Source organism: Chiloscyllium plagiosum, chromosome 7 (assembly GCF_004010195.1).
Source record: "Chiloscyllium plagiosum isolate BGI_BamShark_2017 chromosome 7, ASM401019v2, whole genome shotgun sequence".
NCBI classification, from domain to species: domain Eukaryota; kingdom Metazoa; phylum Chordata; class Chondrichthyes; order Orectolobiformes; family Hemiscylliidae; genus Chiloscyllium; species Chiloscyllium plagiosum.
Genome location: NC_057716.1, coordinates 63,907,899 through 63,925,416, shown reverse-complemented (window position 1 = coordinate 63,925,416; position 17,518 = coordinate 63,907,899). Strand labels below are relative to the sequence as shown.

At 39.9% G+C, this 17,518-nt stretch overlaps 1 protein-coding gene across 1 annotated transcript in view; it reads right to left on the bottom strand.

Annotated features, from left to right (window-relative positions):
- The window catches only part of ttc21b (tetratricopeptide repeat domain 21B), a 107,393-nt gene that overhangs the window by 59,795 nt on the left and 30,080 nt on the right, over positions 1-17,518 (bottom strand). Inside the window, exons 11-15 of the mRNA XM_043693904.1 lie at positions 12,365-12,565; positions 5,692-5,821; positions 5,088-5,245; positions 1,883-2,107; positions 772-1,010 (exon numbers count right to left, since the gene is read on the bottom strand). Of these exons, the coding sequence (XP_043549839.1) occupies positions 772-1,010; positions 1,883-2,107; positions 5,088-5,245; positions 5,692-5,821; positions 12,365-12,565 (953 nt within the window). The remainder of the gene's footprint in view (positions 1-771; positions 1,011-1,882; positions 2,108-5,087; positions 5,246-5,691; positions 5,822-12,364; positions 12,566-17,518) is intronic.

Sequence of the window (17,518 nt, the reverse complement as noted above, 5' to 3'; positions counted from 1 at the left end):
TCTCAGTCAAATCCCTCGAACTCAGCACCGCCTTTCTAACCTGCAATCTTCTTCCTGACCTCTCCGCCCCCACCCCCACTCTGGCCTCTCACCCTCACCTTGACCTCCTTCCACCTATCGCATTTCCAACACCCCTCCCCCAAGTCCCTCCTCCCTTCCTTTTATCTTAGCCTGCTTGGCACACTTTCCTCATTCCTGAAGAAGGGCTCATGCCTGAAACATCAATTCTCCTGCTCCTTGGATGCTGCCTGACCTGCTGCGCTTTTCCAGCAACACGTTTTCAGCTCACCTCTCATTCTTACAAATATCAACAAGTACAGGCCCAACCTACTCAACCTCTCCTCATACGAAATTCCCTTCATATCGGGTTTCAGAATAGTGAATCTTAGCTGGACTGCCTCCAATACTAGTACATCTTATGTTAAATAAGGGGCCCAAAACTAAACACAGTATTTCAGGTGTGATCTGACTGGTACTTTATTGGGTTTGAGCAAAACTACCCTCCTTTTATACTCCATTCATTTTTAAATAAAAGGTCAACATTCCATTTGTCTTGTCTTTTACCAGCTTCTATTATAAACTTCCAACTGCCACAAAGGGCAACGGCAGTGGGGCTGTCACACAACTAGTTGGTCGCTGTTCAGTTAATGTTACCCTCATTGTTACTTAAAAGTGAAGTACAAACAGAATATTGAAGCAATTTTCCAGTTTCAACGTATTACAAACAAACAAGAGAAATGTTGCACATTGTGAAAAAGAAACTTCTTTCACCTGTAGCAGCTTGCATATAACTGTTTATCTTTCCTCTGGTTTAAGTATATGGCAGCCATCTTCTCTTTCGCTTGAATAAAATAAGGTTGCTCAGGTGTAACATTCCTCAGCATACCAAGAGCCAGCTCTATATCTCCACGTACAACAGCAAGGTCTGCATTAGCAATTGTAACACGCAACTCTTCGGTGGTGCCCGAAAATTCATTGATGGCATCTTGCATCACTTTGGCAGCTTCATGCTGGAAATAAACAAATGATTTTCTATTGTTATTTAAAAAAAACATCTACATGTAAAATTTATTAGTGAAACAGATGCAAGTAAATTACATGCCGTGCACAATATGCTGGATCGCAGCATGATTTGCAGAGTTTTATGTCAATGTAAAGCTTTCAATATCTAGTTAATTATATTTCTGTTGAAATAAAGGCTAATTTCCCAGCGCCCTTGAAGTTTTGTTTACCATATTAGAAATTATAAACATGAAAAATTTAAATAATGCTTTCATGATAAGACATACATTCATGAATCAATTTTCTATGTTGAAATGTATTTCCTCCAACAACAATTAATCATAAAACACCTGAAGGCATTTCACAGGAGCGTGAGAAAACTAAATATGGCACCAATCCACATAAGATGTTAAGTGAGATGACCAAAAGCACAATCAAAATGGCACGTTCTAAAAGGACCTTTTAAAGGAGGAAAGTGAGATGGAGGCAGAGAGCTGTGGGAAGGCAATACAAAAGCTTATGGTTGGCTACAGCGACTAGTGGTGGAGCAGTTAAAACTGGGGCTTTAAAGAGAGCATAGAATTACATGAATACAGATATCTAGAGGACTGCAGAGCTGAAAGAGATTGCGGGCAGAACATGGAGAGTTAAGAATTTTAATATTTAGACAATGCTTGATTGGGAACCAATGTGAATCAGACTGCATAAGGAAACTAGACTGCGAGCAAATGATGAAATAGGCACCAAAAAGGACCAGTTGACATCAGGGTTATGGTGAGCAGAATGTGGGAAATCAGCAAAGAGAGTGTTGGAATAGTCAAGTTCAGAGGTAAGAAAAGATGTATGGAAGAGGCATGAGAAATATAACTTCTTTCAATACCTGTTCTCCATTCATACGAAGTACCTCCGCTAGCTCCAGAAAAACAGAAACACGATCGGTTACACTTAATTCAATCTTTTTGCCTTTTGATTTGGATGCACTTCCTGTTTTCCTCATTGCAGGCAAACCTGCAGCAATCTTCAAGGTCTTAATGGCTTCCTGAACATCGCCCATTTTTTTCTGAGTTTGAGCTCTAATCAAGTGATACTGGGGATGCTCACGAATCTGAAAGTGGAAAAGAGACAAAATCAAAGCCTTCCCTTTTTTTCAGTCTATTTGCTGAAACTGTGCATATTGAAAAGAGTACTAAAATGAATTTATTTTTCAATTTGTTCAAAGCATCTCAACATTGTTGGCAAGGTCAGCATTTATGGCCCATCTCAACTGTCCGTGTGAGGGGGTGGAAATTCATCTTTGTGCACTGTCCGCGGATATTAGTACATCCACAGTGTTGTTTGGGAGACAACAAGGACTTTGAACCAACAACAGTGAAGGAATGATTTGGAGGTGCCAATGTTGGACTGGGGTATACCAAGTTAAAAATCACAACACCAGATTATAGTCCAACAGTTTATTTAGAAGCACGAGCTTTCGGAGTGCCACTCCTTCATCAGGTGATTGTGTCAGATATTTAACAGTGAAGGAACTACAGTTTTAATCCAAATTATGGTGATGTGTGACTGGGAGGGGATCTTTCTGGTATGCTGCTGACCCAGGTGTTTGTTGTCTGTCTCCTCCAAGGTAGTTGAGTTTATAGATTTGAAAGGTGTTGCCAAAAGAGCCATGGTGAATTGCTGCAGTGTCTGTTATGGATGGAACACTCAGCTTCCACTGTGATGTGGTGTAGGAGGGAGTGAATGTTTATGTGGTAGAATGGGGTGCTGATCAAACTGGGCTTCTTTTCCCTGAACAGTGGTCAGCTTCTTGAGGTGCACTTATTTTGAAAAATGCAAAATATTCAATTACATTCCTGACCTTGCCTTGTAGATGGTGAACAGACTTTGGAGAGTTAAATGAATTATTCATTCCCAGCCTTTGATCTGCTCTTCCAGCCACAATACCAGACAAAAGATCCAGTTAATTTTTATTCAACAAAACCACCAGGATGGTGATGCCCTCGCGAAAATCATCATTGCCTTCACTTGTGTGGAGGGATGTTACTTGTCTTTCAGTCAAAGTCTGAATGCTATCTAGGTCTTACTACATATGGAAGCAAACTGTTTCACTAACTGAGATGAAAATAGTTCTGCAACTATTTAAAGGACTTCAATCCTATCATTCTTTCATGATTAAAAAAAAATCCTGAAATTTAAATGAAACTTAAAATTTCAAAGTACCTTTCCAAGTAAAGCTCTTTCTTTGACTATATTTCAGTTGATTTTCATCTATTATGATGCAATTTCTTAAATCCTTAGTTGTGGATTCACACTTGTATTTAGTATACAAGAAATTTTTAAAGACAACAAAAAGGCATCTGGTCAGAAACATGCATGTTTTCCATTATTCATTCTCTACTGAAAAATAAACTCTGTATGAAACCAGAAAGAAATGATCAGGCCAACACAAGAAAGTAGTCAAGACTTGTTAGCAGAACATCACAGCTCATAGAAAACTTGTCTTGCTCAAGCAGTTTGGCTAGATTCATACCTTCAAAAGGAGCATGAATAAATAAAAGGATTTAAAAATGATACAGATCAATATGCAGATCCAATGTGGGGTGGGATGCAGCGTATTTTACTGTATATGAACAAAATTTAAATTTTATGATCAAACTGTTACATAAAATCCAAAGAAAGACTTTGCCCATATTGAAATGTATAATAATTTGTGAAAGATTATAGGACAATGGAATTGATCAGACAACATTCAAAATACACAACGTTATCCAGGACAGAGAAGTTGTTTGATCAGAGCCTTAACAGCTGTACCCTCTAGCAACAGTACAATTATGTACAAACGAAAGGGATGCACTCCACTAATTATGAAAGATTCCTCTGACAGATCTCCCGGCTATAATCCTCATCCTAAGAAGGAAAAGTGTAACAATGTTATGCACACATTAACAGCTCCGTATTCTCCTTCAGCAGCCAATTACAGTTCTTTCATCAACATTAGCTCGGCAAACGTAGAACTTCTATTATAACCTTATTGTAGGAGCACAGTAAGAACTGCAGTAGTCCAAGGAGGACTTCTTAGGGAAATAAAAGATGGACCACAAGTATAGCTTTGATAATATCATCATCAGGTGTGGTGAGCTAAATGGACCACATGTTTAATTCTGTCTCAAACTATTACCGTTATCTAAATTATTTATTCACTCGAACGACATGAGTGTCACTAGCTGGTCAGCATTTTTTGCCAGTCCTTAGTTGCCCTTGAGAAAGTAGTAGTGAGCTGCTTTCTTAAACCACTGCAGTTGTGTGCTGTAGGTAGACACACAACTCCCTTAAGAAGGGAATATATTTAATCAGTGCCTTAAAACTTACATTACATTTCAAGAAGAAAAAACCCCTCTCTCCTCTAATATAGCCACACTTTCCCTTGTCTAGAAGGTGGCACCAACCATCAAATTATGCTGGCAAACCAGCATGCCAGCTGGCAGTATAAATTTCTGTGCACATGCAACTTCATGCTCACCCCCATTGAGAGCCAAGTGTTCTGCCCATTGTATAGGTCGAAGGAATCACTGAGTTGTCTGCAGAATAGCTGTATAAATTTAAATATTAAGAAGCCAATACAATTAGTCATACAGACTTAGGTGTTGCTTTTCAAATAAGGATTTTTATTTTCCCCTCTCTACAGTGGGACCACACAGCACTGCAGAAGGCCTCTGAGGTCTGCATAGCACATCTCAAGCTCCCTTCAGATCGATACCCCGTGAGGACAGAGACAGTACCTGGCAACATCAAACTGCTCAAGCCAGTAAATCATCTTGGTTAAGAGACAAAACCCTGTGGTGGTCAATAGCGCTGTAAAGATGCAATTAGCTAAACTGTCATGGAAAAGTGGAAGGTCTAAGTAATGGAATGATTAAACATGCAGTAAAATTCAGTGAAAAATAAATCATATCTGAAATAAAACTCTGTTTTAGAATAAAAGAAAAGTCAGGTTAAAACTAAAACTTAAAAAAAGCTTTACAATTAAAAAACTAAAACTACAATCTAATCAAAAACATTGTTACTTAGTGAATGCAATGACATTTTACCTCAAAATTATAACTCAAACACAGTTCCAGAGAATGTGAGCAGAGTTTAAAATTTTCTTGAGACAGGTAAACTTCAGCCATCAGGAGGTGGGCATCTGCATAAGAAGGATTCTGTTCTAAGCAATGCTGTAGATTGCATTGGGCAGCATCAATATCACCTTTTAAATAAGAAAACGCAACAGTGGAAGTTCAAGCTGTAGCATTTCCTGAACATGTCAAATAATTGCACAAATAATCCTACATTGTCTTAACTACTTCTGAAAAATTACTTCTCAGTTACAAGCTATTTAAACCCAAGATGTTTTCATTTGCAGAGGATTTTCCTGTATTATTAAAATTCCAGAAACAAAAGACAATAAATTTCTCAATATACAGCAATTGTGCAAGATATTTATAACAAACAAGATACCTATGTTTTTATGTTTGAAGACCCTATTAATCCCTAGAGTTATAGATATAAAAATATAGGGACATGCAACTTCATGATTGACAAAATCACTGATCTCGCAGTGAAGAGGTTACACTGAACAACAAAGCAATCTAGAAATGATTGCTGTAACATAAATGAAACTCATATTATTAATTCACAGTACAATATAAGTACCTGCTAAGTATTTAACTTTGGCCATTAGAAAGGCAGCTTCTAATAGTCCTGGTACTGTTTTCACAACAGTTTCCAGCACTGAAGCACAATGTTTCAATAATGGAGATAGCGGCTGACCAGGAGCTCCAGGCTGCAAATAAAAAACAAATCTGTCATGACTTGAGAAAACTTACGTACATTACGTCCAGTGTACATAAAATACACAAAACAACCAGACAGGGTAAGCACTGGCTAAGTGGTATTATTGATCAACTGTTAATCCAGAGACCCAGGTAATGTTTTGGGGACTTGGGTTCAAATCCCACCATGGCAAATAGTGGAACTTGAATTCAAAAATAATCTGGAAATAAGAGTTTTATGATGACCACAAAATCATTGCTGATTAATGCTGTTTAGGGAAGAATTCTGACCTTTATGTGACTCCAGACAGCAATGTTGTTGACTCTTAGCTGCCCTCTGGGCAATTAGGGATTTACAAGCAATGAATGTGGGTCCAGCCAGTGACACCCACATCCAATGAATTTAAAAAATCAACTTACAAAAAAGCAGAAATTCTTCAAGTTCTTTCAATACTTGCATAGTTTCTAACCTTTTTGAGATGCTATTTAACCTGCTGAGTGCTACCAGTATTTTCTACTTTTATTTCAGATTTCTAGAAAAACATTTTGCATTTGTGCAATTCTGGTCTCACCCCTATCGGAAGGATGTTGTGAAACTCAACGATTTGCAAGGACATTGCCAGGGTTGGAGGGTCTGAGCTATAGGGAAAGGGTGAATAAGCTGGGGCTGTTTTCTCTGGAGTGCACAGGCTGAGGGTTAACTTAATAAAAGTTTATAAAATCTTGAAGGGCATGGATAGGGTAAATACACAGGGTCTTTTCCCTAGGGAGGAGGAGTCCAGAACTAGAGGGCAAAGGTTTAGGGTGAGAGGGGAAAGGTTTACAAGTGACCTAAGGGGCAAGTTTTCACACAGAAGTGTGATGATGCTGCTCCTTTAACAAGGTTATGCTATCCTTGGCTTTTTTTCAGAGAGGTCATAAAAGCAGCGATTCCAAAAAGTCTAGGTTTGAAGGGCTTTAGGGCCAGTTTGATTATAGCTAGCAGATACTGCCTCAATCAAAAGGCTTTCAAGTTTAAAAAAAAACTTTAAAATGAAACCGGAAAGGCCAGTTCTCCCAGCTCAGCTTTTCTTTGGTTTGGTTTTTTTTTAAGCAGTCTGGCTGTCCACTGATAGCAGTCAGTCAGTAAGGCTGCTGGTCTAAGATAGAGCTGCATGTTCCATGCTGAATCTCTCTGCCATTTCTCTCTCTCTCTCCTGTGCGACCCTGTATTTGATTTTGCCTTTTTGCCAAGGACCGTTTATGAGCTGCCAGTGGAAGGGTGGAGGCTGATACAATTGCAACATTCAAAAGCCATCTAGATGGGTTTATGAATAGGAAGGGTTTACAGAGATATGGGCCAAGTGTTGGCAAACAAGACTAGATTAATTTAGGATACCTGGTCAGCTATGTTTAGTCAAATTTCTCCAGCTGTTGCATGGACCTCTGAGGTGGCTGGAGAAACAAGAAGTTAATGAGTTGGTACATTGATTTGTGCTCAAAGGCCCTCAGCAAGGCTGCCTGACCGCGTAACGTAGAGAAAACAGTGATAGAGGAGAGTGGCCAGAGTGAGTAAAAAGCTGGCAGATGGAATATAACTGTGTTAAAATGAGGTCATACACTTTGGCACATGTAAGAGCTGAATATTAATTAAATAGGAATGCAACAACATTGGGAGATTTGGGGTCTTTTTGCACGAATTATTACTTTTAGAAAATTACATCTAAGTTCAGTGGGTTATTGGGAAGGCAAATGAACTGTTAGGATTTATTTCAATGGCAATGGACCATAACAATAGACAAGTCTTGCTAAAACTATACCTGTATAAGGAATGAATCAGATAACACCTAGAATATCGTGAACAGGTCTGGTCTCTTTATATCTGACTTAAATGGATACTTATATGGATAAATGGGTTCCAGCATATGGGAATTGCCCAGTGGAATCCTCAACTGCCTGCATAATTCCTTCTGATTCTGCTATATCTGAGACATACAACTCTGATTTATTATTTGGCCATCAGGAAATCCATGCCAATATGCTTACCTTGCATGTCAGCATTTTTCTGATTTGGGGAACAAACTAGAAAGACAAGTCAAAATATTGAACTTCTAGGATTTGCAGGACTGCTGCTCAGAACTTTATTTGAAAAATAAAAGGGGTGACTTTAAGGCTTCAATCTGGTGCACATACATTTTAATGTACTGTTTCTATTGTATCAATTTTAATATCATAGCACTGAAGTGATAATTCGTCCAAAACATAGTGCCTGAATGGGCAGCAGGTTCCCTCTAGAAAAGTGCTTTATATTAATTTCATGGGCACATAAGGCATTTAACACATACTAAGGAGAAGGTGCTGGGGGAATTGAAAGGTATAAAGGTGGATAAATCACCAAACCAGATGGGCTACAATGAGAGTTCTGAAAGAGATAGCTGAGATTGTGGAGGCACTGGTGGTGATCTTTCAGGAATCAATGAAATCAAGTACAATCCCAGAGGACTGGTAAATGACTAATGAAATACGTTTGTTTAAGAATGGAGGGAGGCAGAATACAGGAAACTACAGGACGGTTAACCTGATTTCAGTCAGTCATTCATAAGATTTTCAAGTCCATTATTATGGATAAGATTGTGGAGCAGTTGAAAGTGCATGGTAAAACAGGCCAGAGACAGCAAGGTTTCATCGAGGGGAAGTCATGCCTGACAAAGGGGCGGCACGGTGGCTCAGTGGTTAGCATTGCTGCCTCACAGCACCAGGGTCCCAGGTTCAATTCCAGCCTGGGGCGACTGTGTGGAGATTGCATATTCTCCCTGTATGTGCGTGGGTTTCCTCCGGGTGCTCCGGTTCCTCCCACAGTCCAAAGATGTGCACAGCAGGTGAATTGCCATGCTAAATTGCCCAGTGTTAGGTGCATTAGTCAGAGGGAAATGGGTCTGGGTGGATTGTTCTTCGGAGGGTCGGTGTGGACTTGTTGGGCCGAAGGGCCTGTTTCCACACTGTAGGGAATCTAATCTAAATTTGTTTAACTCCTTTGAGGAGGTAATGAGCAAGTTTGACAAAGGAGAGCCAGTGGACATGATCTATTTGGATTTGCTGATGGTCTTTGAAAAAGTACTGTACAGGAGGCTGATAAATAAGATAAGAACCCTTGGGTGATAGGGGCAAGGAACTGGCAATGAATAGAAGAATGGCTGACTGGAAAAGCGTGCTTTTTTAGGATGGTAGCCAGTGTCCAGTGGAGTTCCACAGGGGTGAGTTTTGGGATCACAACTATCCACATTACATATTGTTGATCTGGAGGAAGGAACTGAGAGCATTATTGATAATTTTGCAATTGACACAAAGATAGGTGGAGTGACAAGTAATGTTGAGGAAGCAGGGAGGCTGCAGAAGGACTTGGACAGGCTGGCTAAGTGGCAAAGAAGTGGCAGATGGAATGCTAATGGCAAGTGTGTGGTTATGCACTGTAATAGGAAGAATAGAGGTGTAGGAGAAAGTGAGGACTGCAGATGCTGGAGATCAGAGCTGAAAACGTGTTGCTGGAAAAGCGTAGCAGGTCAGGCAGCATCCAGGGAACAGGAGAGTCGACGTTTCTGGATTCCTGAAGAAGGGCTCATGCCCAAAACGTCCTGCTCCTTTTTTAAAAAGGGAAGGACTTTGGAAATGTCAAGCACAAAGGTACTTAGGAGTCCGCATTCAAGTTTCTCTTAGCGGTTAACATATAGATTCAGTTGACGATTAGGCAGGCAATTACAAGGTTGGCATTCATTTTGAGGGTGACATTACAAGAGCAGCAATGTATCACTGAGGCTGTATAAGGCTCTGGTCAGGCTGCAGTTAGAGTATTGTTAGCTGTTTTGGTCCCCATATCCAAGGAAGGATGTTCTGGCCTTGGAGGTGGTGCAGCGGAGATCTACAAGAATGATCCTAAAGTTGAAGTGACTGTCATATGAGGAGTGAGTGAGGACTCTGGATTTGTACTTGATGGAGTTTACAAGGATGAGAGGAGATCTGATTGAAACTTACAGAATAGTAAGAAACAATGACAGAGTGGACGTGGAGAAGATATTCTCAATAGTAGCAGAGACTAAGACTCAAGAGTACAACACCAGAGTGAAGGGATGACCCTTTAGGATGGAAGTGTGGATGAAGTTCTTTATCCAGAAGTGGTTAATCTATGGAACTCCTTGCTGCAGAGGGATGTAGAGACCAAGTCATAGAGTATATTTAAGACAGAGATGGGTCCCTCTTGATTAGTAAAAAAGTCAAGGTTATGGGGAGATAGCAGAAGATGGGGTTGACAAACATATCAGCCATGATCAAATGAAGCAGACATGATGGGCTGAATGGCCTAATTCTCTTCCTGTATTGTATAGCCTAATGACTTAAAAGAAGCTTCAAAGTTCTTTAATTACCCTTTTAGATGGAGTTCTGGATAACTTTTAACATAAAGTCAAAGAGTTTGGTGATTTTTAACCTTTTTCTGACTCTATTTATTCAGATTAGAATAAACGAATTTAACAAGATACAGGAGAGTTGTCTGTCAATACTGAAAGTATTTAAATGAAAACAGAATGTCAGAATGACAGAACGTTCTTAAGACTGGACTCTAAATGTTAACTGTTTTTCTCTCCACAGATGTGGCCAGATTTTCGCCATTATATTTCGTTTGTGCTTCAGATCTCCAGCATCTGCAGTTCCTTATTTTACTACTGAAATGTTAAATAAGGCTGAAGTTAATAGGAACTGATAAGAGGCTTTACAACGGGCTAAGATTGCAGGAAATCAGTAACTGCTGTCTCTACCAAAGAAGGCATACATTTGGATGAAACATTCAGGATTGGTCATATGCACTGATAATTCCAAATCAAGCATACATTTGGCACAGAGGTCTGTGTATAAAGAACACATTGTTCAGCAGAACCTCGAAGAATCAGGCTGCAGGAGGTACCCTATGTCAGGTGGCATGATGAAGACATCAAGAAGTCTTTCCGCCTAACTAGCTGCCAACTCTCCCAGCTATTATTGTTTGGAGTTTTGTTACAGAACCCAGGGTAGTGAAAGACAGTGATTGAGATATAGCTTGTTGTTAACAGTGTGAGTGATTTAAGTACTTAATAAATTGATTGAGTTTTATGGCGCTTTAAGTATCTCCACTATATCTTATATACAGGGCAACCCCCACCCCAGGTATCCGTAGAATCGTTTTCCGCTGTTTCAGTTACCCGTGATTTAGCGTAGCCTGAACATATTACAGGGAACATTCTGGAATCAGGGAACGGGGGGCTGCTGGAAAGGTAAATTTCCCGCTTAAACGAATGGGTGCGCTCCTATCCGCGGTTTCAGGCTGCCGCAGTAGGTCTTGGAACGAATCATACTGTTGTCGCTCAGAAAAAAGCAACAGAAAGCATCTTGAATCATTGAAAGCTGGAATTATCTTAAATTGTTGCCAATCATCATAACTGATTCACCAAACTGCAACTGCAATTGCAAACAGCGGGCATGTATTGCAAATTAAATTAAAGAAATGCCAGCTTTTTGTTGAGACAGTTAACTGAAGTTCTATCTGACTTTTTCCATTAGTGAGAGCTACCGTGGCATAGTGGTAGTGTCACTACCATTGGGCCAGAAGCCTATGTTAAGTGGGAGAAAGTTAGGACTGCAGATGCTAGAGTGTCAGAGTTGAAAAGGGTGGCACTAGAAAAGCACAGCAGGTCAGGCAGCTTCCGAGGAGCAGGAGAGTCGATGTTTCAGGCATAAGCCCTTCATCAGGATACTTTCCACAGTATAAAACATGTTTAAATCTGGACTTTGTGGTCTGCAGCAAAGTGATGGCGCTCACTCCTGACCTCAAAGAAAGCTATCTAGCAATCTCTGCAGGATGCATTTCCCTTTTTTGGATATTAGTTTTGTGTATGGTGTGAAGCCAAGAGAATTTTCAAGCATCCAGAAAAAAGAATGTCATTAAGCAGGATAAGCAGCCAATTGCACTGAAACATACTCACATTTAGCAAACCAGGAAGTAAAATTTATCGATATCCTTCATTATCAAAATTTCACTGAGAGCAGTACATGATTGAAGCATGCACAAAAAAGTAAGATGTTCGAAAATGCAGAATTTTGTTAAAAACCCAGTTGCTTCTTATTCAGAAAAGATGTGCTTTTCACCCCAAGCATCTCTATAATAAAACTGATACTATGTGCATTTTCAGTGATTCTACTGGATTTCAATTTGAGAGACTTCAACAGCTCACCAGATAAGAAAAATGCAGAATTACTGACAGCAACATTTGGGTCTATCTATAACTTCAATTCACACACTCCAGAAGTTGCCCTTTGAAAAAAGTAATGATGATGAATGCTGATATTTTTGCTGCCATTACTACTTAAAATTCCACCCTTTTTATGAGCTATTTGACTTAAACTATACAGTAGGACTAGTTAAAATAAAACACTGACAATCTTACTCCTTTTAAATTTTAGAACCACAAACATATTTACAATATAAGCATCTCTTATGTTCTGATTTTATTTAACTTTGATTAAATAATAATTTAACATTGATGTTTTACCTGTGTGGGACAGAAGGCAAGATATTCACGAATAATTTCTAACAAAAAGTCAGGATTTAATTTTTCATAGTAGTGAACTCCCAGAGGCAGGCCTTGCAATGTAGAGAAATGAACGTCAATAGCATCATTTAGGAAATGAATGACCTCATCCTGTCCCTTATGTTTCTTCACTGCCAAAACTGCACGCAGGAAAGACAGTTCCTGGAATAAAAACATGAAAGTAATTTGATTTCCTTTTTCTGTCAGAACAGATATTCCTCCTTATGCACATTCTTTTTTTATTAATGATGCTTAATTTTCAGATACATGTGGAGTATGGCTACGGTCTCTTTGCCTAAGAAAGGATAGATATTTTCAATCAACCTGTTTAGACATGTTATGATGCATCTCTGGACCAGAAGGGACTCGAACCCAGGCCATCTCGCACTGAGCTAGGGAACTACCACTGCAGCACACGAGTCTCCTAAGGAAGGACAGATATTTTTCTCAATTAGCCTGTTCAGAGATGCTATTATACACCTGAGAAGCAGGAGAAGTACAGGTCGTTCTGGTATAACTCGCTGATTGCGTTCCTCTTCGATCACACACTGTAGAAAACCATGCTGTGGAAAGCCACTATAGAAAGTCATACTGTTGAGGATTGCTATAGAAAATTGCTATACCTGTTCAGTAGGAAATTTGCATTATTCATATAGTGCCCACAATTCATCAATCACATTAAAGCCAATTCACACTGATGAACACACTTTATACTAGAAAGCAGAGCTGCCAATAGCTCCCTGGACTGCAGGAAATGAGAACTGGTTATCAAATAATAATTAAGAACTGATTCAGCAAACTGAAAGGGCAGCATGGTGGCTCAATGGTTAGCACTGCTGCCTCATAGCACCAGGAACCTACATTAGATTCCAGCCTTGGGCGACTGCCTGTGTGGAGTTTGCACGTTCTCCCCGTATCTATGTGGGTTTCTCCGTGTGCTCCGGTTTCCTCCCACAATCCAAAGATGTGCAGGTTGGATGAATTGGCCATGCTAAATTGCCCATATTAATCAGGGGTATGTAGGTTAGGTGCATTAATCAGGAGTAAATGTAAAGTAAAGGGGAACGGGTTTGGATGGGATAGGACACTCTTTGGAGGGTTGGTGTGGACTTGTTGGGCCAAAGGGCCTGTTTCCTGAATCACTGTAGGGATTCTAAATGCAAGTGCAAACAATAGCATGTACTGCAATTGAAATTAAGGAGGTAGCATCTGTCCGTTGAGACAATTAACGAGGTTCTGCCTTTTTATACAGAGATAAGTGACATCATTGCATTATTTAAAAGAGCAGGTGTCCGGGCTAATATTTATTGTTCAATCAATACACCAACTCTTATTATCTGATCATCATCACGTTGTTGTGTGTGGGAGATGGCTGTTGTAAATTTGCATTTCCTACATTACAGGAGAGACTGCACTTAAAAAGTACATCATTGCTGTAGGTGTTCTAGTCTACTTGAGATCTCTAAAAAGCAGTATATAAATGCAAGTTTTTAAGGGGAATCTTGTGGTCAGTTTGTGATGGAAGAACATTTAATTCAGGCAAGAGAATGCAGGTGAGGACCCCACTGCCTTTTTTTGTCTCCACCACAATTACATCATGGTAGGAGTTGTCATGACAGGTGCATGACAAGTTTGCATTACATCATTATTTTGCAAAGTACTTAGAATCATAGTGTAGAGAAGAGGCCTTTCAGCCCATCAAGTCTGTATTGCCAAAACACACCACTACCTACATCAGTCCCACTTTCCTACATGATGCCCACAGCCTTGACTAACATGATACTTCCAAGTACTCATCCAAGTACTGCTTAAAGGTTGTGACGTCACCAGCCTCAACTACCCTCAGAGGCAGTGCATTCTAGACTCCTTCCACCTTCTAGATGGAAACATTCTTCCTCAATTCTCCTCTAAAACCCCAGCCTTTAATTTTAAAATTGTGTGCCTCCATGTCCTTGACCCTCCTCGCCAGGTACCTGACTTTTCATTAATGCAGCTACATTTTAAATGTTTATTTAGTGTAAGCTTAAATAATGTCATTGCTAAATACAGTGACTCACTTCAAAAATTCCATTTTGTGTATGAAATTTGAGACTTTTATCTCAGATATGAAGAAGGAATATACAAATAAATACAAGTTCATCCTCAGTGAATATTTTCAATGACTCTGAAATGATTACATTTCAATTGTCCATGTCAATGTTTGTGGAGTTAAAGATTATAATTGCTGCCTGTTTTACAATCAACTATTCTAAATTAAATACCAAAACACTGACCATTTTTGCAATGATTTGCACTATTTACATTAACACTGTTGTGGATCAGGCAAGGCCTCCTCGCCTGTGTATTCAGATGTGGTCAATACTGGGACAGTAGGCTGTCCACTGAAACTTCCTGCTTTGCTTTAGTTATTCAGTGAGTGGAGCAACCACATTGCTAAAATTCGGTAAGAATTTCTGATAAAATCCACTCAATCCCAGGAATTGTAGTAGTGCTCTTTTTGTCAATGGTCTAGGAAACTCCCTAATAGCCTTTGTTATTGCAATCCATGGGGCTATTTGTCCATGTTTGTTAGCATGGTCCAAGGCCGTGACTTGGGCTTTGGCAAATTCACTCTTAGACAGGTTTATCACTAAGCCTGCCTCCCAAAGTCGATCGAATGATTCTGATAAAAGCTGCAAATGTTCCTTCCATGTGTAACTAAAAATCACCAGGTCATCGATGTAAACAACACAATTGGGTAATCCGAAATGACTTTATTGATTAGATTAGATTAGATTAGATTAGATTAGATTAGATTACTTACAGTGTGGAAACAGGCCCTTCGGCCCAACAAGTCCACACTGCCCCGCCGAAGCGCAACCCACCCATACCCCTACATTTACCCCTTACCTAACACTACGGGCAATTTAGCATGGCCAATTCACCTGACCTGCACATCTTTGGACTGTGGGAGAAAACCGGAGCACCCGGAGGAAACCTACGCAGACACGGGGAGAACGTGCAAACTCCACACAGTCAGTCACCTGAGGCGGGAATTGAACCCGGGTCTCTGGCGCTGTGAGGCAGCAGTGCTAACCACTGTGCCACCGTGCCGCCCACCATTGGTTAGGCTTTGAAATGTGGCTGGCGCATTTTTCATACCAAATGGCATGACTTTAAATTGGTACAGGAGAAAGTGAGGTCTGCAGACGCTGGAGATCAAAGCTGAAACTTTATTGCTGGAACAGCACAGCAGCTCTGTGCAAATCCAACTTAGAAAATATGTTGCTTGTCCCACCTTTTCAATACAGTCTTCCAAACATGGAATCAAATATGAATCAGATATTCTAATTGTATTGATTTTGCGATAGTCCATACATAATTGTTGGGTACCATCTGGTTTTGGCACCATTACTATGGATGAGCTCCAGTCATTGCAACTCACTTTGATTATGTCATTTTGGAGCATGTGTTCAATCTCTTTTGGAACTGGTGTCAACTTTAGAGGGTTAAGTCTACATTGATGTTGCTTAATTGGAACAGCATTTCCTACATCTACATCATGCATAAGTAGATTAGCACTTCTCAGCTTATTCCCACATATCTCTCCATACGATAGCAATAACTCTTTCAGGTCTTTTCGATTTTCCACTGGGAGATAACTCAATAATTTATTCCACTTTTTGAAAACTTCTTCATTATCCAAATTTGAGGAATGTCCAATTCAGAATCTGAACTTGGTTCTTCCCTCTGTACTGAGACTAGTAACACATTCTCCTTTTACTTTCCTTCCCTATCAAAATACCTTTTGAGCATATTCACAGGATACACAGAGATTTCTTTGTGACTGGAATCCTTATCAAATTTTTCATCTCACTCAATCTCCTTTTGACTAGATAAGATCCAATGAACCTTGCTTTTAAAGGTTCACCTATCACTGGAAGTAACATTAATACCTTATCTCCAATATCAAAATTGAGAATTTTTCATTTGGCTGCTTCCTATTTCATTCTATGCAGTGATACTTTTAAATGCTGTCTAGCCAACTCCCCTGCTCTATTTCTTTATTCCCAAAAATTTGACAAATAGTTCAAATACGTGATCTCTGAATTCTGAATCACCAACTTTTCCTTAATCAATTTTTGATTGAGGAAATGGTAATCTCCCTTCATGCTCAAAAGCTAATTCAAATGGACTGCATTTGCTCAATTCATTTGGTGAATCACTGATGGCAAAATGTACAAATGGAATTCCCTGATCCCAATCATTTGGATAGTCTTGGCTACAAGTCTTCAACATGGTCTTTAATGTCTGATGCCACCTTTCTAGCACTCCCTGCAACTCTGGATGGCATGCGTACATTTGAACTTCCTTGAATAATGTGGATGTAAAAGTTTGAACCTTGATCTGACTGTATCCCAGAGGGTACAGTATCTGGTGAAACATTTGAGTAACTCTTCTACAATCCTTTTAGCTATGATATTGTGAAATGGAATGGCCTCTGGAAATCTAATGGACACATCCATTATTGTTAACAAATACTGATTCCTACCATTTGTATTAGGTAGGGATCCTACAACTTAATTTTTTTTTGCTCATTTGTGGGACTTGGGTGTCTCTAGCTAGCCAGCATTGATAGCACATCCCTATTTACCCTTGAGAAGATGGTGGTGAGCTGCGTTCTTGAATCGCTGCAGTCCACTTGGTGTGAGTTGACCCATAATGCCAGTAGGGAGGGAATTTCAGGATTTTGACCCAACAACTGTGAAGGAAGGGTGGTATATTTCCAAGTCAGGATGGTAAGTAGCTTGGAGGGAAAATTGCAAGTGGTGGCATTCCCAAGTACCTGCTGCTCTTTTCCTTCTAGGTGGAAGTGGTTGTGAGTTTGGAAGGTGTTGTCTTAGGATCTTTGGTGAATTTCTGCAGTGCATCTTGTAGATAGTACACACTGCTGTTAACGAGCAGCGGTGGTGGAGGGATTGAATGTTTATAGATGTGGTGCCAATCAAGCAGGTTGCTTTGTCTTGGATGGTGTCAAGCTTCTGGAGTGTTGTTGAAGCTGCACTCATCCAGGCAAACGGGGAGTATTCCATCACACTCCTGACTTGTGCCTTGTGGATGGTGGACATACTTTGG